This window comes from Euwallacea fornicatus, chromosome 2 (genome assembly GCF_040115645.1).
Source record: "Euwallacea fornicatus isolate EFF26 chromosome 2, ASM4011564v1, whole genome shotgun sequence".
Taxonomy (NCBI): Eukaryota; Metazoa; Arthropoda; class Insecta; order Coleoptera; family Curculionidae; genus Euwallacea; species Euwallacea fornicatus.
The window spans coordinates 6,979,313-7,005,643 of record NC_089542.1 but is presented as its reverse complement, the minus strand read 5'-3'; the positions used below and the strand labels follow the sequence as shown (position 1 = coordinate 7,005,643).

General features: G+C 32.7%; 2 protein-coding genes across 4 annotated transcripts in view; both read left to right on the top strand.

The window, feature by feature from the left end:
• The first annotated feature begins 1,725 nt into the window (after positions 1–1,725).
• On the top strand, positions 1,726–24,537 carry LOC136348525 (inactive hydroxysteroid dehydrogenase-like protein 1). 2 transcript variants are annotated; one of them, XM_066299433.1, is made up of 7 exons: positions 1,726–1,950; positions 16,958–17,135; positions 20,635–20,757; positions 20,929–21,042; positions 21,307–21,527; positions 22,615–22,842; positions 23,307–24,537. In XM_066299433.1, the coding sequence occupies exons 2-7, from the start codon at positions 16,964–16,966 to the stop codon at positions 23,403–23,405; spliced, it is 957 nt and encodes a 318-aa protein (XP_066155530.1). In that variant the 5' UTR covers positions 1,726–1,950; positions 16,958–16,963; the 3' UTR covers positions 23,406–24,537. The 2 variants fall into 2 exon arrangements, with proteins under 2 accessions (XP_066155530.1, XP_066155522.1); XM_066299425.1 differs by having other exon boundaries at positions 1,727–1,950; positions 16,949–17,135; positions 23,307–24,536.
• A 996-nt stretch (positions 24,538–25,533) lies between these two features.
• The window catches only part of kkv (hyaluronan synthase-like protein kkv), a 33,883-nt gene continuing 33,085 nt past the window's right edge, over positions 25,534–26,331 (top strand). Inside the window, exon 1 of one of the 2 annotated variants that reach the window (XM_066299048.1) lies at positions 25,534–25,763. The gene's annotated coding sequence lies outside the window, so the exon portion shown is untranslated. The remainder of the gene's footprint in view (positions 25,764–26,331) is intronic. The other variant, XM_066299040.1, reaches the window with a different exon arrangement.

The window sequence follows — 26,331 nt, the reverse complement described above, 5'->3', positions numbered from 1 at the left end:
GTCCTGAATATACCGTTGCATCCCATATTTAATTATCTTTTATTTGATAGACTACGATGGGTACCTTTATATTTGAAAAAAAAAAAATTTGTAGGAGTAGCTAGATAGGGGTGAAAAATTTGAAAATCGAAAATAATTTAATAAATGCCTTTATTTAAATAAAATTATAGAGTTTAACCATTTTTTTTTAATTCTAGATTTATGAAAGTTAAAAACGTGTTCCAATACTTTTTACGAGCGCTGTATATTGATAGGGATTTGCCACTATTAACTGATTTATATTTTTCGTCTTCTCATTTTGACGTTTTGTAAAATATTGTTTCTTGGTTTGTATTTCAATTCAACATTATTTAGCTTTTTCCTGGTCTGTGCCTACTTTTATTTCTCTGCTCGTTTTACTTTGTCACCCGGTATTGCTCGTCATCTTCGTTAAAACTTTTTACTTTATTTCATTTAATTCGTATATTCATTTCGCGATTTCTTCACTTTCAACATTCTTCTATCTCAAAAACAATATCTCAACAGCGCTTTCACTGCATTCATATAACAAGAGCAATAACACTGCATCTGGCAGCTGCATACAGCACGTGATAAACGTCATAAGTCTCACTTTCTGTTAATACTATTCTCAAACCTGATTTAAAAGTAGTCAGTCATTTATTCTGCTTTAATTCATTCAATATTATCAATGGGTCATACATCGCAACCTCCTATGATACACAATGGCCCAAACAACGAGGATACTATAGGAAGAACAATGTAAGGGTACCGTTTCGATACATACGAGGATAGTCCTAAAAGTATTCGACCTGATATATAGATGGAGATTTTTCGTTAAAAATTTGTCTATGTTCCACAGACTAACCTGAGAAATCTTGTACCTAAAGATTAAGGGTGCTACGTTGATTTTTGCTTATTTTGAAGGCGATTTTAGTGAACGTTTTTACACATTTTCAGAATATTGAAAAAACTTTTCATCAATACATGATTCAATACTTTCATTTGAAAAGTCTTAATGCACCCAACGTCGAAACAGAATTAAATTCTACTCTGGGAGAATCTGGTCCTTTGTTAACAACTATTAAATGTTGAATATAAACGCGGCCGTACCAACTTCTAAGACGAATTCCGCAGTGGTCGATTCAATGAAATCGACGTCAATTTTTTGGGATGCACGTGGGAAAATTTTTATTGAATATCTCGTTACAGGAGCAACAACAAATAAATAATATTATACAACTTTATTGCAACGTTTGAGCAAAAAGCGACCGCACTTGGCGAAAAGGAAAGTCTTCTTTCATCAAAACAATGCACCAGTCAACACTTTCGTTAGCGCAATGGTCAAAATGAATCAACTTGGGTTCGAACTTTTTCCTCGCCCGTCCTATGCACCAGATTTAACTCTCTCAGATTGTTCTTTATTGTCACAAATGAAGAAAATGGTTTGGTAGAAAAGCATTTGCCAATAATGTTGGAGTTTTATGCTTTGAAACATTAGAACCTTTGTACTCTAAATGGAGTATAGAACCCACTGGACATCGCTGGAATAAGTGCGACGACCTCAATGGAGACTAGGTTGAAAAATTATGTAATACTTCATTTTTTTTTTTAATTTAAATATTACGTGGTATACTTCTGGGACTATCCTCGTAATGTGGAGTGGTAGATAAACCGTCGAGTAAATCGAAAGTATCTTGCTGTGTAGAGTAAACCTGAGGAATAATAACTAATTGTCAGATGGTGGGGAATTAATCCTCTTTTGCAGCAGGTTCACGGTATTGAAGCTGTCGCTTACTAAATCATTGTTATTATCAGTAGTAGTTAAGTATACTTTGTGGTGTTATCCAGTCAATAGTTTTTACGATCTTGCGGTCACGGCTAGCAATAGAGCGATATAGTGCGATGTGCGAGGAGTTTGTTTGTATGGATTAGAACTCTGAAAAGAAAGAAGTAAGCTGACTTTTTTTTATTTTAGTTAAAAAAATGTTGTGTAAATAATGAGATATAATATATAAAATAATCTGTCTAAATTAATTTTTTCTGTCCTGCTATTCAGTTCTATTTAATTTGATTTGTGGTACCTGGACATTGGTGAATTTTAATTTTGGCAAATCACTTTCACTTGACCATAAGTAGCTCACATCGAGTAAACGATAATTATTGGAAGTGATTGTGAGTTTTTTTAATTAAAAACATAGCAATCTTAGTGATGCAATAAATTATTGTTAAACACACACACACACATATACTGTGTAGCTAATTTCAGATTGTCAATTTCTGTTTATAAAATAAAATTACAACATCTTTCTTCATCGACAATCCTCAAAATGCCCAAAATTCCAAAATAAAGGTTGACTTTGTGACATGCTGTATAAGTTTCCGCTAAACTTGCAATGTTTTATATTGAAGAGTTTCAAAATTCCGTTTAACATATAGTTTGTAGTATGGATCTTTGTATGCATGTCTTATATACGATTGGTATGTATCATATTAATTCAAGATTAATATAAAATATGATCAGTAGTGTGTCAAAAACTTTATGCCTTTGGTATTAAATAAAAAAACTGATATAACAAAGGCGGATAAAGAATTATTAATTTATGAACTAAACACCAGAAGAGGAAAATCAAAATCAAAGAAACTGTTTATAGCTATATGGAATACAGTGAAATCTCTGATAAAATTGTTCTAAAATTGTAATAAATAATCAATTCATAGACATACATTTATACCACCATCTTCATCCAACCCATATACATTCTCATTACCAATTTTAATCCGTTTAATTTGTACACGACATGCATCATTTATCTCAGTCTTTATTATTTGAATATTACATTCCCCCTGCAGACTCTTGACACGAACTTGCTACCTAATTCTAGACGCACGCAAATATTCATATTACAAAGTATGTATCTAAAAATTTACTAAGTTTTTTTTACTACTGGTTTCCGTGTATGGAAAATAGAAAAACGTGACTTTTGCCGATTTTGCAGCAAAACAACAATCAAAATTTGAAACAAAACAACTAATCTTTTGTTAACGATTTCTCACCTTTCCCATCGCCAGAAAGAGAATGCATATGCTATATTTTAAAATTTGAACTGGACATTTTTTACAAAAAAAAATTTTCATGTGATACAGTGAAATAAAGTTTCGCGTTCGTTAAAGATTATTGTTCTGCAACCTTCACCTACTTATCTTCGAAAGAACTGACTCTCCCTCTACATCTGAGAGCGGTGGCCGAGCCGTATGCATGAATAAGCGATAAATGTTTACCGGTTGGAAATCGAGAGTATTGTATTTGAAAATCGATTAATTCCACAAGATTTTCACAATAGAATTTATTTTTCCCATCAGATCTCCCAAATTTTTTAACGATTGAAATTTTTAAACCCAAAATTTCTGAAACCGTATTCTATATTCTTGAATTTGAGAGAGAAAAGTTCCTCAATTATCGAAGTTTTCCAGTGTTTCAATCCACGTGAAATGGAAGAAGTTTAGTTGAAAATAAATTAAAGTAAAGTAAAGTTTAGTTAAAGTAGGATAAACTATATTGTTGGAAAATTGAAAAAAAAAACTCAGATAAATTCTGAGTTCGAAAAAATTTACGAAAATTACTGATTCACATTGATTTCATCCTGTTTTTGTTTTAATATTGTAAAAAATTCAAAACCTATTTGGAATGAATATAATAAATAAATAAATATAAACCAATTCCAGCTTCTTGAAAATAGTGAGAACATTCAAATCAGAATTCCGTGAAACTATTAAGACGTTTTACAGCGATATGTTGAAATCAAAACATCTATGTTGTTTGTACCGTTTTTATTTTGAAGGTTAAAAAACAACAAAAATTCAGTTTAAGACTGGTTACAAAAATATGTCATTAAAAGAAAAACTTTATTGACTTACACAATTTACACAGTGATACCTTGAAAATGGCTGAGGCATTGTAAAATCCTACCTGAGATAATTTTTTTTTAACAAAGGCTCCACATCTGAAGCTGGACTTGCCAACCATGATAAGTGAAACAAGGGCAATTTTTCTTTCAATTTATTGTGAGTGCTACGAATTATTTGGTATCAGTCTCTCATCAATTATAAAATGCCAGTAACATTTTCATCCTTTTCAGCGAATCAGGAAACCAATCATGGACAAACGTGTGGCTAATAATCAAAAAATGGGTGTTTAAATCCAAATACTGAAGTACTGAAGTTAAAACTATAAGTTTTTGTATTTTTTGTACATCTAAGAACATTTATGGTTTTATTCGCGTCTGCAGGAAAAAAGATACTTACCGCAGTACAAATATCGCATATACAGGGTGGAGTCTCAAAAGTGTATATGTCAATATCTTAAAAATTATGCCGCCCATGGAAAAAGTCAAAAACACGTCTACCATGATATGATAGGGGAAGATGATTGAGGGTATGATAACCCTCACTATCCTCTACCGAATTGACTCCAGCCACTCCAAGTCATGTTTTTAAGGGTATGGGCATGGTCTATTTGTCAAGCATCTACTTTAACTGGCTTATCAACAATATCGGTTCGAAAAGTTCTAAAAGTACACAAATTTCATCCATACAAAATCCAGACTTATCTTAAATTGAATGGAGATGAGTCAAACAGACGAATTGAACATTTTGAGATGATGCAAGCCTTGATTACCAACCAGCTCCGACTATTGTTAAACGTTTGCTTCAGTGATGAGTGCACATTTTACTTGAATGGTACTTTCTGTAATAATTCAAACCTTCATATTATGCGAGAAGCAGGCACTCAATATTTACAAAAACCAAATGTTTGAGACGGGATTTTTGAAGATGCTATCATACGACCTTTCTATATTGACGGTAATTCGAATGGTGTAATCTATTGTGACCTTTTAGAAAATGCTATTGAACCATTGATAACCGCTGAGCTAGAGATTTGGCAGGATGAAAATTGGGAATTACAACTGGTTGAAAATTTACTAAGATTTCCAGCATATTTTGTTTCACCCTTTAACCAGTGGTTAGATAACAATGATTCTTCAAGATGGATTGGAAGAAGAGGAGCGGTGGTATGGCCTCCTAGGTTTCTTGATCTTACACCCTCGGATTTATTCTTGTCAAAACAATTAAAATTTGTAGTGTTTAAAACCCAACCAGAGAAAATTAAAGAGATAAAAGGAAAAATTATTGCTTAGTATCGTATAATTCCTAAGCAAACATTTGTCATTGCATGTCATGAATGTGAATGTTGTTTATACGTTTGTATGGAAACTAATGAACAGTTATTATTAAAATTTATTGATGTTAAGAGGCGAACCTTACGCTTTGATTTAATTACAATAAAACTTTAAATAAATTTTCAGTTATATTCTTTATTCCTGATTAAAAACCATTTAATTGTTGTATGCTTAGGGGCCTTATTCACAGATTTTGCATTGTAAGCATTATCAAGTATATTTGAGGGCGCAATTTCAGACATTATGGTACCATCGAAAAGCTTATTAAAAATGCTTTCTGACGATACGTCGCAACCATGCCAATACCATTTAAAAAAATGACTTGGAGTGGCCTGAATGCATTTGGTGGAGGATAGTATGTTCATCATATCCTCAATCATCTTCCCCTTTCATATGATGGTAGATGTGATTTTGATTTTTTCCCTGTGTGCATTTCCACCTCGTATGCGCGATATTCCTATTGTAAATATTTTCTTCATTTTTATCCTACGGACGTGAATAAAATCATAAGTGTTCGTGGGTGTACCAAAAATATATAAACTTCATCACTTCAGTATCTGCCGTAACCGATTTGAACTCCCCTTCTTTGATTATTAACCTCTCATTTGCCTGTGGTTTGTCTAATGATACGCTGAAGGGGGTGAAAGTGTTACTGCCATTTTATAATTGAGGAGAGACTGGTATTGGTTTTAAATTTAGACAGATTTTATTGCTTGGAGTGGTAAAACGAGGGTGCCGGGCTTTAAAATATTCAGTGCCTGTCAATGTGGTTTCTGTGCTGATCGATGTACTATAATGAAGTAATTTTCGAAATGTTGACATAACGGCTATGGAAATCAGCGTTGAATCGAATGCTGTCTTTGCACTGCTGGCGTTTATTCAGACACACTCGATAAATATTAAGACATGATTCGTTGCTAACAGGCTTACTTAATCCCTTAAAAACTAAAATCATCTCATTTGTTTGCAATATACTAGTAAACAAAAAAAGTCACTTAAAAATTGTGCAACTTCTTTAAATTCTTTGTTTTAGGTTTATATTTGCTGACTGTAAATTACCTTATTGTATTTTGTAACAAACTTAATATTCAATATTCAATCGAAAACCTTATTTTAATTTATGATTTCATTCTGGGAAAACAGGAAAATTAAATTTTAAATGAATATGAGCTTAGGATTATTCCGACTAAAAGGATTACTGCACGTTAATGGAAAAAATTGAAAACTAATAATGCGTCATTCCTCCTCTTGCATTAATGACTGCTTGAAGTCGACTAGGCATACTTTGAATTAAATTAAGAATCACATCCTGGTCAGTGTTACTCCACTCCCGCAATAGCAACTCTTTCAGCTCCTGGGCATTTCTTGGAGCTGGTGTATGCTTTCGAATACGTCGCCCCAACTCATCTCAGACACGTTCAATAGGATTCATGTCTGGACTAAGTGTCAGCCAACCAAACTGACCAATTTCTATCTCATCCAGATATTCACTGGTAGTTTTAGCTGTGTGAGGTCTAGCATTACCTTGTATGACAATGTCATGCTCGCCCAAAGTCGTCATAAAAAGGATAACATGATCTTCCAGAAAGTCCGTAATGTACACGTGAGCTATCAAAGAGCTATTCTGTATGAAGATCAACTCTATGCGTGCTTGTGAAGTAATTCCTGCTCAAACCATGACGGGCTCACCTCCAAATGGAAGTAGGTTCACGCACGCCGGGGTATACCTTTCTCCAGATCTTCTCTACATCCGTGGTGTCTGTCTGACCCGTTAAGAACAAAAACGCGACTCACCTTAAACCGTACCTTGCTCGAGTCATCGTCACTGAGTACCAAGTAATTTCGATCAAAAACCGATCTTGTTATTATGTCGGTGGGACCACAGTGACCCTCTAGCCAACCTTCTGCAAGCCAATCCAGCAGTACGAAGCCTTCTTCTGAAGGTCCACTCGCTAACGTTAACATCTTTAACCTCTTGGAGTTGATTTCGCAGAAAACCGCAAAGGCTGTTCCATTCCGCAAATTTGTAGATACTGAAGACCGATCATACCTTTGGCTAGCAACTCTTTTTCTTCCTGATCCTGATCTTCAAGTTAGCGAGTTAGTCTGTTGAGGGCACTGGTACATATTTTGTACAGTACATGGGCTTTCACCCATAACTCTTACAGTTTCACGTATGCATCTTGTATCAGTGTTGCAATTCTTTGAACAACAACAGTATGTAACGGCATTATGACCCACTAAGTGAACAATATAAACAATACACTGTAGAACTGATAGGGTTTAGAGAGAAAAGTCAACGGTAAACTCTAAAATGTGCATTAAAGTATTAATTTTTTTAAAATCGGATTAACGTTATTTCATAAAAGTAGGAATTACAGTGACAATATGTGACAATTAATAAATATAACACATTACATTTATCGGAAAACAAATTGTTCACCTCTCACTAAACCAATCATTTCCTCATTAATTTAATATCTAAAATTATTTTCCTTTTTTTAGATTATCTATATTTTTTCGATCGTCATTGGGTTTTTAGAGAAAAAATTATTTCTTTCATTCTGGGAAACTGAATCACTATGGAGCTGCTGAATATATTATTCTTCTTGTTTTACGGGTCCTCCAATATTAATCACACTACATACAGGGTGTCCTCGAATTACGTGGCCAAAATAATACCGCAGATTGTTTGAGTGAAAATAAGTCGATTTAACTAAACTTCCCTCAGTCCAAAAGTTGATAATTATGGAGCTACAGGGTGTTAAAGTTGAAAAAAAAATCAAATTTTCTTTAATATCTTTCGATTTCTTTGAGTTAATTTCACGAAATTTCATATTTGAGGGTGTATTAGGATACGAAATTCAAATTTATTAACGATTTAGTTGTTTCTTCTAGGGGGCGCCACAAACGACCATTAGGACACATTTAAATCTCTGTAACTTTTTCGTGCCACGGTGTATATTATTTTGGTATTTAAAAACCTTTTTCCCTACCTTTTATACTTAGAAAAGGTATACTTTATTGACGTCGCTAGAAGCAACGGTTTTGGAGAAAAATGCATCTAAGCCTGATGATGCATGCAAATTACCTTAAAATTATTTTCCGTTAAAAAAAATTAAGTTTTTCAAAAATAATTATTAGTAAAGGTATAACAATAAGTTTTCAAAATCAGATATTATTTTGACTATTACAACGGCAAAGTCCATAAACTAACAGCATATCCACCATTTCAGAATAAGTGAATTTATTGGCCATACTTATGGATATTTACAGGAACAAGAAGCGAAACTGACAAGAAAAACTGAGGGCTAAATAAAAAAACTGACATTTGAGAAACAAATTCAAGTGTTAAAATGTCAATTAAAAACATAGCCAACTGAGTTATTTACTTAAAAGCGCTAACGCAAATATGCAGCGCATTAGAATTATGCGTTTTTCTCCAAAACCGTTGCTTCTAGCGACGTCAATAAAGTATACCTTTTCTAAGTATAAAAGGTAGGGAAAAAGGTTTTTAAATACCAAAATAATATACACCGTGGCACGAAAAAGTTACAGAGATTTAAATGTGTCCTAATGGTCGTTTGTGGCGCCCCCTAGAAGAAACAACTAAATCGTTAATAAATTTGAATTTCGTATCCTAATACACCCTCAAATATGAAATTTCGTGAAGTTAACTCAAAGAAATCGAAAGATATTAAAGAAAATGTGATTTTTTTTTCAACTTTAACACCCTGTAGCTCCATAATTATCAACTTTTGGACTGAGGGAAGTTTAGTTAAATCGACTTATTTTCACTCAAACAATCTGCGGTATTATTTTGGCCACGTAATTCGAGGACACCCTGTATATATATGTATATATTAACACTCTCCTGTCCCAGTTGTCTGAAACGCAGGTAACGCAGTTCTCTATTTTTTTAGTTCTCAGTTTTAAGTGATCTTTCGTGTTCACGTTTCGGCTTAGTGTTGTTTTTTGAAACGAAACTTTTTTTTTTCTCCAAATTTAATTGTTTATTCTTCTTCGATTTGCATTGAGATACGTTTTATTTTACATAATCTACATATAATTAGCTCCTCTGTCTTGTGCTCGGTAAGTATTACTTTCATATGTTCTATACTTTCTTGCATAATTTCGAATATCAGCGTTCCATATTATGCTTCTCGAAATGATTGCCATGACATCAGCATAAAGTACGGGGCAAAAAGAGAGCTTATGATATATTTTCTAATTCTTTGTTTTTATATCGACTGCTTATCGATATTTTGCAATAAACATTATTTTTTTTACTAAAATGCTACGAAATTTTGATAATTTTATTTTTTTAAATTATTTTTTATAAAGGATTGAATTAAAATCCAATTTAGGTGGTGCAAAAAGATGAAACTTTCGTAAAAAAATGTTATTAACTCTTAAAAAATAGTGACAATAAAAATTTTAAAATTCTTTTAGTATCCCGTACGTACTCCTCTCTTATCTAGTAAACTCGCCATGCGATCTGGTTAGGACTCATAGAGGCAACGAACATATTCCTATGATAATTTATCCCACTAATTCTGGACAGCTTGCTTCTATTCTTCTGTGTTTTGAAACTGTCGGTAATCTTTATAAACAGCACTGGCAAGTTACTACCAAACGTTGTCAATAATGTTAAAATCCGGAGACATCGCTGGCCATTGCACAACTTCATAACTTTTGTCTTTGAAAAGTTCCTTTGCGACTTCGCGGTATGTACAAAAGTATTATTCTTCTCGAAAAACAGTTTTCACGTGATCATGCTTCTGAATATTTTTTTAATTAAGTATGTATTAATTATAGATAGTTCCTGTTCTTCAGTTTGCCACAACTATACCACAACTCCGTTTTGTTGTTATATCCTCTGCCTCCTCATACCATTATCCTCAAATTTGCCTTTTTGAAAACACTTCTTCCTTCCGTATGCCATAATAATGGTATGCTCAACCATCAGCATCGTTGAGGTTGAATTTTTTTTCGTTTAAAAATTACATTTTCCTTCATTTTCTTTCCAGTGAATATGGTCATCAACAAACTACATTTGACGTGTCTTGTGACTATTACTAAGCGGTGAAATCCTCTTCATTTTTCTTCTCTTGATTTGTGTGGCACAATTAATAAACTTCCATACATTTTTGTATATTGGTTTGGGCTCCACCCTATTATGCAAATTTATGAGCTGTTAAACTTGAGTTTGAAGCAGTTGGCAAAATTATCCGTTTTTACCTGCTGGTTAAGACTGACTGCTTACCCGGTATTTTCTTTATATAGCTCTCCGAATTCTTAAAAAAAACTTAAAAATAACTCTCCTTTTCCTTGTATTTTTGTAAATTGCGGAAATGGATAGCTGGCCATGTTTCATTATTAAAATGATAGCATGTTCGGAAGATGTTAAACAAATCGCACGATCTACTGGAAGTATTCAGTTTCACAGAAGTAACAATACTGAATATATTTATTTATTTGCAACACTGAATTTTAATACCATTTATTGAAAAACAACAAAGGCGTTACCTTTTTGCCACAATACAAATCCAATTTTAAACATCAATTCTTCAACTAATATAATATCAACGCTCAAATCAACAAAAAATCTCTGCATGTTAGTAAAGGAAAATATACAGGGTATTCTTCAATGACGTGTGGATATTTTCGAGTGGAATTCTACATGAAAAAATAATAATAATTTGTCATATAAACTATGTTCCAAAAATGTTCCATTACAAAAATACAGGGCTGCAAAGTTTTGGAAGAAAAATGGAAATTGATGAGTATTTTCAAAATCCCTTGAGATGTTACAATGAAATTTGGCATGTAAAGACAGTTTATGAAGATTAATTGCATTAAAAATATGAAGTTCAATGCAAAAAAGAGGATAGCTGCAACATACGACAGAATACGAAATACTTCGGGAATATTGGAAAGAGTGCACAATTCGATGAGAAAAAGGGCGGAAACGTGAATATTAAGTGAAAGGAGTCATTTTCAACACTTGTCATAAAAATAGTTTTTTTTATATCTTTTTAGTTGTAATTCATATTTCATTACGACGTCAACCCATCCAACCAACCAAGTGCGAAATTTTCTATTGTTTTATTTGTCGTATTAAAATAATTTTGAACAAACTTGCATTGAAACGCAGATTTTTATTGCAATTAATGCCTCTTTATAAACTGTCTTTATATATCAAATTTCATTGAAATATTTTAAGCGGTTTCGAAAATATTCATTAAGTTCCATTTTTTCTAAAAATTTGCAGCCCTGTATTTTCTTAACGGAGCATTTTTAAAACATAGTTTATATGACTAATTATCATTATTTTTCCATGTAGAATCTCACCTTAAAATATCCGCAGCTAACTACCCTAATGCTATATCCATAGTTAAGCGCAAAGATTTCTCCATGTTTCTTTTTTTTTTTATTTCGATTTTTTTGTTGAACTTTTCCCGTGTTCTCGTGTTTCGTTCTTTAGTAGTATCTGTTTATTCATTTAATCGCATCCATTTTCTCCATGTAAGCAACGCATGCTTTCCCGTCCTGGCAATTTCTTGATCTGGATCGATTTGGTCATGGTATGTCATTCCTTCATGGAGTTTCACCTTTTCTGGGGTTGCAGTAGCATGTCGTTCAGTTCCATCTTTGTTGCCCAGAAACATTCACTGGAGATTAATATTTTGGAGACTAAGTACAGGGACAGCAGCCTCCATTTAATTTTCGAACAGTCGCGTTACTCTCTGAGAGGTCAGATCAGTTTTTTTTGTGATTATCTGTATGAGTATGCGAGGGTTGAGGGCACGTCTATTTAACCTAGTGGTGAGTTTGGGTTTCAGAGCGCGGAGGAACTAGTACGTAACAAAATTTTAGGCAGGTGTTTAGGTGTTTTTTGTGTCTTTTTTACATTGTAAATAAAAAAAAACATAAAATTTAGTCGTGGAAGAGAGCAAACCTATTTGAAAACCTTTTGGAGATAGGGATAAATGATGGTGACAATCAATTTGAAGTGGATGAAGATGGACCAGATGGTTGGGAACAAGACAGTTTAAGATTTCTCGATCACCAAAGTGAAACAGAGCAAGAGATTTCTGATTCTGAAGCATTTAACATTTGCTAAAAAGGCGAACGAACTTATTCATGCCTGTAGATAATATGCGGTACCAGTTCTGGTACACTAAATTGATCTGTTTCCACATTGGGCAAAAACGGTAAGACCCATTGGAGAAAATACGCTACAAAGCCAAAGAATATCAGCATTAGAAGAAATAACGGTAATTATATCGTAAACGGTTTTCACTCCGATTGTTCTGATTTTTTAATATGTTATTCTAAAGGTCATTTTGAACAAATTTTCTAAAGGGACAAGGGCTCGCAAATACCTCTTTTACACTTTTTTTTAGGTTAAACATTTTTCCAAATCTAACTGTCTTACGGGATCGTAGAGCGAATAGGAGTGTTGGGTGGGGTAAGGTAAGGTAAGATAAGGTAAGGTGAGGTAAGGTAAGGTAACACATTTCCATTTTTCATTCATTATTTCTCTATTGAAATTGCAAAGTTAAATCCACCTCAGTAAGGAAATTTATTTCATTTAGTTCAGGTTAGTTCGGATCACCTCAGTAAAGGAAATTTATTTCATTTAGTTTCAATTCTTATCAAGCAATATGTTTTTCATTTACTTATTTTGATCAGAATTTATATTTTTTTACAATTGCGATTGCAATTAAAATAAAATTGTAAAATTTTTGTGTATCTTTCTTGCGCAGTGGCCACGCTAGTATTTTAGTCGATTAAGTGAAGTGTCTTTCGGATTTCATCGAGTGAATTGGAGTGCTGAGTGAGGTAATTATTAACAACGTTTCAGATGTTTAAAGCAACAACAAAATATTACATACCCATAGTGAAGCAGTTTGCCCCATCCAGCACCCCTATTCGCTCCACGATCCCGTAAGACAGTTGGATTTGGAAAAATGTTCAACCTAAAAAAAAGTGTGAAAGAAGCATTTGCACGCCCTTGACCCTTTAGAAAAGTTGTTCAAAATGACCTTTAGAATAACATATTAAAAAATCAGAACGATCGGAGCGAAAACCGTTTACGGTACTGTTACCGAAATAACATACTTGTTTATCTACTAGGGGTAATACAACCCACTGAAAATTTGAAGGACGTTTTAGAAATCTGAAATTATATTATAGATGACATAATAATTTATCCTAGCTGAAACTAGTATTAAATATATACAATCCACTCGAAACAATTTTTTACCAGAACGGTTTGTAAACCAGACTGAAAAAATTAGATAATGTATAGGACTCTTGAATTTATGTATTATAAATGGTCTAAGCCATTTGAGTTGTTCAAATGCAAAAGGCTTTTAGAGGAGAGATGACTGAGAAGTAGAAAATTTTTACCTTACGATGTCTTTACAAAGGTTCCGCTTTTCATTACGTTCCACCAATTTTGATGATACCGATAGTCGTTGAGAAGGGATGAAATTTGATAAATTAGTTACGATTTGTACCGTTTCTGATAAGTTTGTTGATAATTGTGAGAAAGACTATAGTTATTCTGGTTTCGTTACTGTTGACAAAATGCTTTCCGCCTTTAGAAGGAGATAGTATTTTTGTCAATATATTCTGTCTGAACCCAAAAATATCGCATTAAAATGTTTGTTATTTCTGATGCAAAACTATTTTATGCTTCGAAGTTAAAAGTTTATGTGAGATCTTAGCCTGACAGCCCATACAAAACATCAAATAGCCCCGGTGACGCGGTTTTAGGTCTCTGCATCTTTATGATTCACACATAAACTTGACTTTAGACAATTGGTTTACATCAGTACCCTTTGTAAAAAAATTACTTCAAGACTTCAAGATCACTGTAATTGACACGATGAAAAAAAAACGTGAGTTACCATTTGAGTTTTCAAAGCCAAAAAATAACAACAAAAATTTACAATTGTTTTCTATCTTTTAAACCGATTTAAAACAGAAAAATGTTTTAGTGTAATTCAGTACGAACCATCATGACACAGACCAGGTAATGAGGAAGAATATAAGGCATGAAAGGTAAGCCATAATGACGACATACAATAACACTAAAGAAGGTTGATGTTCTGGAAATGTGGTTTACATCTTATGAATGTTCTTATAATATTAGAAGATGGTCCTTGGTGCCGATTGATATCCTCCTAAATATTGCTGGGATAAATTGGTAGGGTATATACAGTAGGTCACAAAAATATTCGCAAGGCAAACCTCGTTCATTTTGAACTTTTGTAATTTAAGAACAATTTAAATAATAAAAATTTATTGTATTCGTAGAAATAAGACATTACTCAGATTTGTGGAAAATATAACTAGGAAACTGTCTCTTTGTACAAGGTAAATAAATAAAAATATTTTTAGCTATGCTTAAAAAAGTATTCATTCACTATGAAAACCATACTTTCATGACCCTAAATAACAATAAAATTTAGTCATTGTTTGAACTAAATTATAAGTAATATTTTTAGGTATTTTGGAATATTAGTCTAAAGTAATATTGCGAAGTTGCCCTTTGCTCTAAATTTCTCCTTTTCTTATTTGTCTTTCCAAATGTTCCCAGAAGTGCTCAATCGTGTTTTTATGAAATGACACAAGAGTGGTACATATATACAGGGTGGTCCAACAAGAGCGCCTCGGACGATTACGGCTTTATTAATGGTGTTGATGAAAAATTGTCTTTACACTTATATGCACGACCTTATAGGGCACATTTTTAAAATATTGTCATTTATACAGGGTGTGCAAAAAAAAGATACAATGCAAATTTACGTTCTTTTAAATCCAACAGTCCATATTTTTTAAATATTTGAAATTAGAAGAAGAAAATAGTAGAAGTTTGTATAACACTCAATAGGTCTAAAACAAATACTCTTTGAAAAATTTAACGAAATGTAAAAATGCAAGGGTGAAGAAAATATTTTTTTTCTTCGTGAAATGAATTAGTTAATTACTGTCTTTTCACCGGTACGTTTTAACAATAGATACTTCTTCAAGTTGAAAATAGTCCCTTTGAAATTTGATATACAGGAGGAGCAAAAATATTGAATACATCTTACTCACTTATGATTTAGAATATCTTGCTTATTTTAAATTGGATGTGTATTTTTATGTATTCATTAGAATCACTATTTAATGCCCTTTTAAGTGATACCAATATGTCCTATTTCTATTTTTAACCGTTCCTCGTAAAATGAGGTTTTATTTCATTTTAAAACGTCTTAAATTATTGATAGATTCTGTTGATGCGTATTTCAGTACGATGTACTGAAGAACACCATAAATTACCTCATAACGTTCTGCTTTTCTTCTATAACATTTTCCTTCCAAATTATATTTGATTATTAACTTTTTAACATATTCGCCCCAATAACTATTGTTTTAACTTTACTTTACTTTTATTTCTATTAAAATAAACGAGCGAAGGCTTATCGCAAATATGTGTATGAACTTTTTTGATCTACTCTACAAGTTCAGTAACGCCGATGATAATATTTTACGTCAACAAAATTTATTAAGAAATATAGTTAATGCACTAATACGTTCAAATCTGAAAAGAAGCACAGCCCTTACTAATCTTTCCAGAACATTATAGAGTAGGTTGAAAGAAATTGAAAAAAATAACAAAAGAAAAGAACTCAAGAAGTGCCAGTTGGGAGGGATATCTATTGCGGTTGTAAAAATGGGAAAACTTGATTTTCCCACTATAAATATAATACACACATGTGCTAGAAGCACCTTACAAAAGTATACCATCATTGTAAGGAACAACCAGAATTGTACATGAAAATATCTGTCGGTAATACAAATAGACCTTTTTTTCGAAATTTGCTATGTGATTTATAAGTATACTATTTATGTTAATTATAATTAAGTGTTAATAAATAAAATTTTAAATTGAAATGTGTTAATTTAATAAAATTACCAATTAACTTCACTAAGGTGCCTTGCTTTAAAAAATGTCTTCATTTTTATTGCAAAAAAATTAAAAAATTATATTTTTTTGGAAAACTCGGTCTAATAGTCCGGGGCGACTAGCATTTTCATACATTTTCGCGAGATTGTCCTAAGGTTAAAGAGTTTCGGCCTCTGGCATATACACTTTTAAATCTCTTGGAGAGTGTTTGAGTAATGTTGAAATGAACGGAACGGAAGTCAGCTTCAGCTTCTCTGTCTCATACGCGAAGTTCTCGAGTTCAGGTTACTTTCGTACATTCAACCAAAAAGATATTCAACAAGCTTCGTTTATATCCTCCACCCAGGCAATATTAGGATACCCTGTAGGGCTGCTAAAATCAATAGTGATAAATTCTATTTGTTATGTGCTGTTAACTTAATGTTGTGCAAAAATCGGTGTACCTATTTTATAAACTTTGTTGTGTCGTCAAAAAGTGGTAATAAAGCAGTTAATCTTGCAAAACACGCAAGATCAATTATTCGTTAATTATTTATTTTATGGTTTATGCTTGCAATTTGTTTGTTACTATAAACATACGAGAAAGTCACACATAAAGCAAAGTTGCTCCATGTTGCATGTTTTTGTTCTCTTCAAGTAGTGAGCAAAAAATATTATCTGCTCATGTTAGAGCATCCATCAAAACATATATATATATATATATACAATACATATGTGGTATTACTTGATCTTTACGTGAATATAGAAATTTCAGCCGACAATGGAGTTATCACTGCTCTCCCTTACGTTACAATCAATAGGCATCTTTGTCCTCATCTTCGTCTTCGCGGACCTCATCTCGAGCTTCCTGCAGATTTTTCGAGCCCTCCTGGCACCCCTCTTCCTACCCAATGAGGACTCGTCTTTTGTGAAGAAGTACGGTTCCTGGGCTTGTAAGTAAACTAATATTTCTTGTATGCTATGGTGAGGTAAAGATTCAACAATAGCGATGATACGGCCTTATTAATTGCGCAAGCAAGTGTCGTTTTGTTAATGAGACCACTTAAAAGACTATCTCTCTAGACTCTAAAAGTACGCATTAACTTATACTACTTTTTTTGTTTATTTTGCAATTTAACAAAAGCACAATAGTCAAGTAAAAGTCGACATTTGCATTTTTAATATAATCCAATCATAATAAAATAAACGAGTTGTATAGTTTGATGAGCAATTAAAACACACTTGTTACTTCTATGAGCCGTACTACTCGTATAATAGCTTGATTGCCAATGTTACAAACTACTCTTGTAAAGGCTCTCTTAGATCAGATATTTCGTAACGAGGCATATTTAATGCGTTTCTGACCTCATTTCACGCTTCACCCAGTATGGCTGTTAATGCCGATAGGTTATATATGGTGAATGGCAAAGTTGCCAGGGATACTTTTCGCATAAAGTTCATCAGTCATCGATTAGTTTTAAATCGAAACCTGGTATTGCTTTGCATTGTGTTACGAGACAGAAGTGTGTCAGTCTGGTATGATGCGAGTAGTTCAAATTAGTGGATATTGGATGTTTGGGAACTTGAAAAGTTAAATGTTGCAACTTCTATAGTCTACACGCAGAAAGGGCATGTTAAAATAATTGGTAAATTCACAGCGGCGATTATAGCCATGAGCATTTCAATTATGTTTCTAAACTGCGACTAATAGACTAGAACATTAATGAAATCGTTGTTTTCTTTTGCAAAAATTCCCGAATAAAATTATTTTTTAACAGCTCTTTCGTGATGCAATTCAACCTTATTGACGTAACAAAATAATGTACTGCTTTTAGGCTTTGTATTGAAACCTAAAGAACCTAAAATGATTTTTTTTTAAAGGCAATCATAATCTGAACGCTGATGTAGATGAAATAATTGTAAAGATATCTCTGAGTCATGCAGTATGGTAACTGATGGGGGTTTAATATTCCGACAATAAAATATTATTTGTTAAATGATCATAGGAAAAAATCATCGAGGGGAACGAGTTATGACAACGAATTTTTCTCTGACTGTCTTAAAAGCTAATAAAAACGCACCAGTAGCAGTTTTTCCGTACCAATAAAACGTACCATTCATGCGCATGCTTTACTCATTCTTGTTACTGCGAACCAAGCTCTTTTCACACACTAATCGTGGAATTCTAATATTGTTTTTGTTTTCGAATAAAAAAACACTAATGGAGGTTGAAATGCTCTTGCAGTCTTTGCTGAGGTGTTTAAGCATTTTGCCATCAATGTTCTTTCTATAGAATTTTGACGCCTCTCAATTCAAAACACATTTTCTTATCATATGTGATATAACAAGTGCATTAAAAATTGTAAATATAAATTTTAAGGCTGTACGCATACATGCAATTTAGAATGTAAAAAAAACACCAGTCAAGTAGTACATTCGTGAGTTTTTCTGATCCAGATTACTTAAATTCGATGATGTTGAAATGATTGGTCTAAAATTTATTGATCATTTTCGATAACCGAGTTATATTTTGAGAAAAATTTCATCAAAATCAAATGCTAAGTATTATGATACTCTTGTGGATTTTTTAAAATGCTCAAACACTGACAGAAATTTTTTTGGTAAATTTCGTTTTTTTTTAACAAATTTCTATTAGAGACCTATTTCTGTGGTTACAATTATTGTTATTTAATAATGAAATATATGATTTTTAATATAGAAAACGTGGTAAATAAAATTATCAATGTCACTAACTTATTTCAGGTTAATTTTTAATAGGCTTGAATAAACTTAAACGGGACCAAGAAAAAAACTTTTATAGTCGCACCAGTCGTTGAAAAAGTATAACATGAAACGAGTGCCAAAATCACTTGCCACACTCATACGACATTGTGGCACTCACTTTCGGCTCGTGTGAACAAACCGCCTTATTCGTGTAAATATTATTATTTGTGACACTAGTTGCAGAACACTATTATTTACCAATAAAATTATTCTCAATTTTTTCCATGACTTTCTTAAAACAAATCGCCGAATAAGATAACATCTACAAAAATTTCCAACAGAGTTCATTGCACATAAGATAATAATAGGTTCCTTTTTATCACGGTTTCTAATGCAATCATGACCTAATGACGGTACATGACGTTGTTAATTGCTTTTATTTACATTCAATGCCGTATTGTTACGTCAAGTAAATTACATACCTAAAGAATACTTATGTGTATGTTGCAATATTCGTCTACAGGGTGAGTCGTAATGTAACCGACAAAGAGCAGATACGTGTAAAAGACCTGAAAATAGGACAATTTGTTAAATACGTTTTCTTTTTACGGTTAATAGTTGAGGAGATATTAACTTTCGAAGTTGGCTTGTAATTTTGTAAAAAACGGCATATTTCAGTTATGTGTTATCATAATATAACCAAATCTGAAACACGTTTTATTCTTATCAGCATATTTAATTGGTAGAGTAGAATCGATAGATGCTCAATTAGGGTTGGATCAGGGGTAAGATAAGGTCTAAAAGATGTGAAATTTTTCTATCTGCAAAGTAACTAAGAAACGTATATCATTTAATAGGAAATTTAAATCGAAAATCTTTATTTTTCTTGAAAATTTGTAGAAAACCTTGTCGTTTTTGGCAATATCTCAGTTTTGTGAAATAGAATTAAGCCAAATGTTAAAAAATTTAAAGGGATTACCAATCAAAAACGATGCGGTTTTTAACTGGTAACTGATTTGTTACTTGCCGAAATCATGCAAGTGACAGATATCCTAAATGTGACTTTATCCCAGCGCAATTCGATTCGAAAATGGCTAGGAAATTTTTATTTAGTGGGCAAGTTGAAATGTTATTAATGTTATGGTATTGCGAAGATAATTGTAAGAAGATTGTTGAGAAATACTGAAGAAGATTTCCTAATTGTGTAATTCTACACATAATTATGATGACCACTTTACCATTCTCCCAGGAAGCAGTAGCTTAAGATATATAAAGTTAATGAAATTAGAAAGAAGTATTATATTTAATAGTACGTTAAAATACAAGTTTCTTAAGGTGGCTTATTAAAGGCTATAAAAAATATAACATTTTCTAATTTTACAGGCTTCATAATTCTTATTGTTTTGAGAACAGCTTCGATCCCAAAAAAGATTCCATCATTTGTAAATAACCATTCAAACATTCACTGCTAATTAAATTTAAATTTTCATCAATTTCTTCTTGTACAACGGTAATATAAAAAACAATATTAATTGCATGACGACCTCAATGAAACACTGATTTTTAGGGCTCTTCATACTTGTCTTTGTCAAATCTAGAACTTTTTAAAATTGAATTTTCTATTAGAAAAGGTAAACTATATCTTCATAAGAATATTATATTTTTGAGACACACTGTATATTTAAATTGTTCTTCAACAAATTTTACAAAAAATCTTTAATTTCACAGTAATCACTGGATCAACAGATGGCATTGGTAAAGCTTACGCTCTAGAATTGGCAAAACGGGGCTTAAACATTATTCTCGTAAGCAGGAGTATGGACAAATTGATGAAAACTCAACTTGAAATTGGTTAGTGTGAATGCACAAAATCAAAGTCCGGTTAACTTTATCCGATGGATAATTTTCATTTCAACGATGAAGTTTTGCTTTCAATAGACCTTATCTTCCAGATAAAGGATCGGCCAATACTTTGACTTGTTGATCTTTAGCAGCATTTTTTAAAATATCCTAGAATTTCAGAATACACCAGTCCGACAGTTAAAACCAAGATTATTCAAGCCGATTTTTCTTTGGGCAAAAAAGCTGTGGACATAGTTAAGGAAGAGGTGGGAAGCATTCCTGTGGGAATCTTAGGTATGACCCTTACACCTCAGATCTCTATTACTAACAATATATCCGAAATTCAATAATAATTTCAAGAATTTAATTCGTTGAATAAATAATAAATAACGCTTAACATTGCACAATACCCGAGAGATGATTTCGCACGGGTTTAAGCAATCGAAAGTGAAATCATGTACTTAACTAACTAGTCTAGAGCCCTAATTGACCTGATCTATTATATCATTAACCACCATTAAGTCTTGCATAAAAGTTAATAAACATTGTTTTTTACAGTTAATAATGTGGGTAAGCAATACGAGTACCCAATGTATTTGGGAGAAGTTCCAGAAGAGGAGCTTTGGGACATAATAAAAATCAACGTGGGGGCTGTCACCCTCATGTGCAGGGCATTCATTGAAACTATGAAATTTCGCCACAAAGGAGCCATCGTCAACATTTCTTCAGGTTCCGAGCTGCAGCCTTTACCTCTGATGAACGTTTATGCAGCTTCAAAGGTGAAATTTTTTTGTTAAGAAATTTTAGTATTTAAGCTATACTACAATGTATATGGAGTAAGTACTAAAATTAGAAACTTGAGACTTCTCAGCAAATCTCCTTTGTGCTCATGCCGTTGCTTACAGAAGGTCCGTCAGTACGTGGAGCACCTGCTTAAAGAAATTTAACATTCACTGTGTCCATGATGTATAAATTTTTTAGTCCATTCATTTCATATGCTAGATTTTACTAACATTTTAAAATCAAGCCTAGTTCTTTACTTAATTTCTTTCATTCTCATATCTTCAATATCAAATATTCTACTTCATTTTTTATCTATCCGTAATAATCAATTGCAACCAATGGAACGCACATAAGAAAAATTTGCTTCTAAACTTCTCTTTTGCAATTTTCTTGGTAACTCCACGTTACCTGAACCTACTTATGCGAAAACGCTGTGAATAACGACTTTACGCTACTTTATACAGTAAAAAAATTTGCATGAAAAAAAAAATATATCAAACAACTTTATATTATAATATAAGACCATTTCCTAATAAAGATGGAGAGGTGTTGTTTATTCAAAACCAATAACATATTTTTAGTTCTATTAAGGTCGCATATAACAGCCATTGACAATAATGAAAGTACTAGAATCAGAGCGTGTATTATGCAATAGTGGCCAAAAGTAGCACGATGTGATTTCGAAGTGGTTAAGGTTAATTTGACCGGCATATTAAGCTTTAGTAAGGAGACATTTTTATCACACTATTGACGTTTCTCCGTATTTGTAGTGGGGACTAATTCTCCAAACTCGAATAGATGAACTTTGCGTACGTACGAGAATTCGTAATATCGTGTTGGCGAATAGATTAAAGTTCTGCTCTAACATAAAATAAATCAAATAGTCAAAAATATATTTGCGACGCTAGAGAATTGGTTTATCTCTCGGCTGGAATGTCCTTAAACACTTGTGTCACATATCGTGACCTACCTCGAAACGGTTCCTTTCACTATTACAAAATTTATCCCTTGGCCGTCTTATGATTGATTTCTCTCTTATTTTTAATCAAATGTTTCATAATTTCTTATGCGGATTTTTTACAGACTTACGTCAAGAATTTCACTCAAGCGCTTCGCTACGAGTATAGCGGTCAAGGTCTCACGATCCAGCATTTAGCACCCATGTTCGTTGCCACCAAAATGAACCATTTCAGCGAGAAGATATATCGTAAAAGCCTGTTTGTTCCAGACCCGGAAAGCTACGCCAGGTATGCCGTGTCCATGCTGGGAAAGTTGGATGATTCCAGTGGGTATTGGACGCACGGAATTCAGGTAAAGGTTTTCTTAAAAGCAAACAAAAAAAAGGACCAACGTAGATTAATGTAGATATCACTATACCTTAAAATTATAAATTTAAATGAAAAAATAATGTATCAATTTTGTTAAATTAAATAAAATCGGTCAAACATTTTTTTTATTACAATAGTTGAAAATTTCTGTATTCAAATTGAATTAATCCAAAATATTCATGAACAATTTTTATTAATATTACCAATGATCAAAATAACTCATTACAATTTACAATCATCTAGTACTAATCTAAATTTATAAAATAATAAGTATTCGCTATAATGACCTCTTCGCAAAAGCCCATTCACCATCTTGTCTAGATTATTGGCTAAAATTCTCTGTTAGTTTATTAACAAACTTCATTAATTTTTATAATTATTGTTAATGGTTCTAGCATTTATTAGTACATATCGCAATTTATTGAATTATATAATTATATTTTTTAGACGTTCTTTGCGACAATACCGCCGGAGTGGATCAGAATGCACATAGGAGGATACATGAACAAACTCTTGAGAAAAGACTATGTTAACAGTAAAAAATAGCGTAAAAGCTTAAGAATATATTTCTTTTTTAAATATTGATATTAATTTATTAAAAAAAAATCAATTCATTGAGGGAAGCTTTTATCAAAGAAGGACTAATAATATATAATTTTGCTATTGAGAAGTTGATTAGTTATAAGCAATTAAAAAATTATTATAATTTTTTTTTAAGTTAAGTTATTCATTTATAGTCGAGCTGAATCCTATCTCGCTCGTGCTATTAGTGTGTATAGTACAATTCATTAATATCAAAGTAATGACAAGTACTTGTTCTTCTATGAGCGATTCTTAAGGGACAAACACATATAGGTTGTAATGAAACAGCTAGACTGTAATGACAAAAATTTGCTCTTAATTCTTACGCGATTTATTGAAATATTGCACAAACATTTTTAATCAATAATACAAAAATATAGGAAAAAACCGGCTGTGAAAAAAAATCTGTTTAGCTTTTCACTCTATAGGATTGTAGGTAATTAAATTAATAATATTTTTAGTTGCAATTTATCGTTCTTTGTTATATTTATTTTGTTTATAATTTATTTTTCAATATGTTTTTGAGGACGACTGTTCAGAGTTCACTAAAATTTAAAAAAGGCTTTAAAATCGTATGCAATTAAAGATTTTTTTGGTTTGCCAAATAGAAGTTTTATTGTTAGATCTGTAAGCTTCCCAATTTCTTCAAATCCAGAAACTAGAGATATCAAAATAATGTTATTAAAGAGACTTATTAAACTATATTTTAAATTTAGGTAAGAGAAAAATTTGAAGATTTACAGGGTTGTAATAATGAAAAGGATCGCCTCGGGGACAACCATATATTTTATTACAAAATAACCGAAATAAGCAGTTGATTTTTTAATTAAGTTTTTTCTGAATAATATAATAGTGTACAGGTTAGAGTACAAAATGCATTGTCACATGTGCCAACCCAATTTTTTTTCACTGAGACGCCCTGTATATTTTTAATTTATTCTTATTCTGTAATAAATTTAACAACCCTATAATCCATACTTCATTTAAACTGTTTTTGGGAAAATATATATCGAATTGTAAGAACATGGTACAAATGTTAAGTTTATACAGGGTGTTTCAGAATTTACTAAGTGAACATATGATACCAAAGGCTAGAGTAATTAACCGTAATTGAAATAAACCCATATACCGTAAGTAAATCTTGATTTAGTTTCGAGATGCAGGGCATAAACCTTTTTTAAAATCCTTTCCTTCCTTTCCTCAAGTACTTTATAGCCACAATTTTAGGACCTGTTCTCTATAGGCAGCTTAAATTTTGTTAGTAGCCACATGTGAACATACACTATCCATTAACAGAGTTGATAAATTACAGGTTTGGACTAGGGAAAAGTATTTTTTTATATTTTATAAATTTGAGTACCCTGTATATTTTTTTTCTTAAAAACCATAGTAAGTCTTGAAAGAAGAGTAAAAAGCTGACTTTACCACATAAGGATCAATAACAAGACATGTACAGAAATTGAAACATTAGACAATAGTTTTTTGTAGTTCTTTGTATTAAATGCGTGTACGTGTATGTGTGTATCTTTTTTACAGATAGAGATGGTTTCATATATCGCGAAGAATTTTCCACATCTTCCAATGTTTATGTTTGTATTAGTCTAACCACGGTTGAACTACGTGACCGCAGAATATCTGGTTGCCTACACCAAGCACCATCAATAACCAAGAAATTTCTTCAGCGACGAACACAACCGATACCGTTTTCTTCATTCTGCAACCGTGACGTCACACGCTCGCCTTTCCGCGCTCACCAAGCGAACCAACCTTCGCAGGAGATTTAGACGAGCGGGTATCACCTTTCACTCCCACTAATTCTTCATCAAGTACGATTGATGATTGTGATTCTTTCAGGCAAATTGTACACAATTTCTTTACATGAATACTCATAGGCCCTTTCTAGGGACAAATCTTTGAAAATCATTATGAAAATAACCTGAAAGGTGTAATTTGCGTATCACACGATATCGGCTAGTCTAGATCCATTCTTGCAGGAATATCCGCAATCTTCGAGGTCTTCGACTAAACGCGCCAAGACATTCACCCACCAGCCGCGCATGCGAACCTCCTTCCAGTCAACGGATTTGATTTCTTCGTTTCTTCAGCTGACAGTTCTTGGTTGATAACGTGAGATTGCTAATCGAGGATGGGGCAATCGTAACGCGCGCGCCCCCCTTTTCGAAAGAACGCCCGATTTTCGAGGGGACGAAAATGAAATTAAAAACTTGACTGACGAGGGTGACTTAGTTTAGCGATTTTTGTGCCCCTCAAGCGGATGTCTACGGCCTCAAGTTGACGAAAAGTAGGAAGTAGAGTAGTTCAGTAAGTATGAACATTTCAGCTTTCTTCATTTGTATGCTAGAGTGTGTGGAGAGGTGATGGATGGGGAAACGGTATTTATTACACAAAAATGAGGAAGAAGTATGTGTGAAGAACAATTTCACCAGCCATATGTGACATACAAACTGCCGTTAGATATGTATGGAAGAAAAATTATTAATTAAGCAGAGATGTATCATAGCGTCATTCATCGCTGCATCACCATAAATATCATCTACGATAAGTACTGTTATTAGATGCAAATTGGTCAACTACCGGGGACATGAAAAAGGTTTCTTCATCATTGATGAATATCTCCAGTATGGCCAAGGACAGAGGAACCTCATCTTCATGTGTGACTAATTTGTTAGAAAGATCCATTGTCTCCATATTATTCGTCATAAAATATTTGAATGCGATGTTGACACGGTGCTTGTGGCGAAACGGTTGTTACGAAAACTAGATCCGGATTAGTTGTATGACTAGTTAAGAAAGGATATGGTGCATGCAATTACGTGTTGGTACGCAATTAAATAAAACTAAGTTAATACTAGTCGTTTTTGCAGCTTAA

Excerpts from the sequence above, each read along its gene's own strand:
- LOC136348525 (XM_066299433.1), top strand. The coding sequence starts at position 16,964 with ATGGAGTTATCACTGCTCTCCCTTACGTTACAATCAATAGGCATCTTT. Across the intron at positions 21,043-21,306 it reads CATTCCTGTGGGAATCTTAG|TTAATAATGTGGGTAAGCAA; the intron begins GTATGACCCTTA and ends TGTTTTTTACAG. Across the intron at positions 21,528-22,614 it reads ACGTTTATGCAGCTTCAAAG|ACTTACGTCAAGAATTTCAC; the intron begins GTGAAATTTTTT and ends GATTTTTTACAG.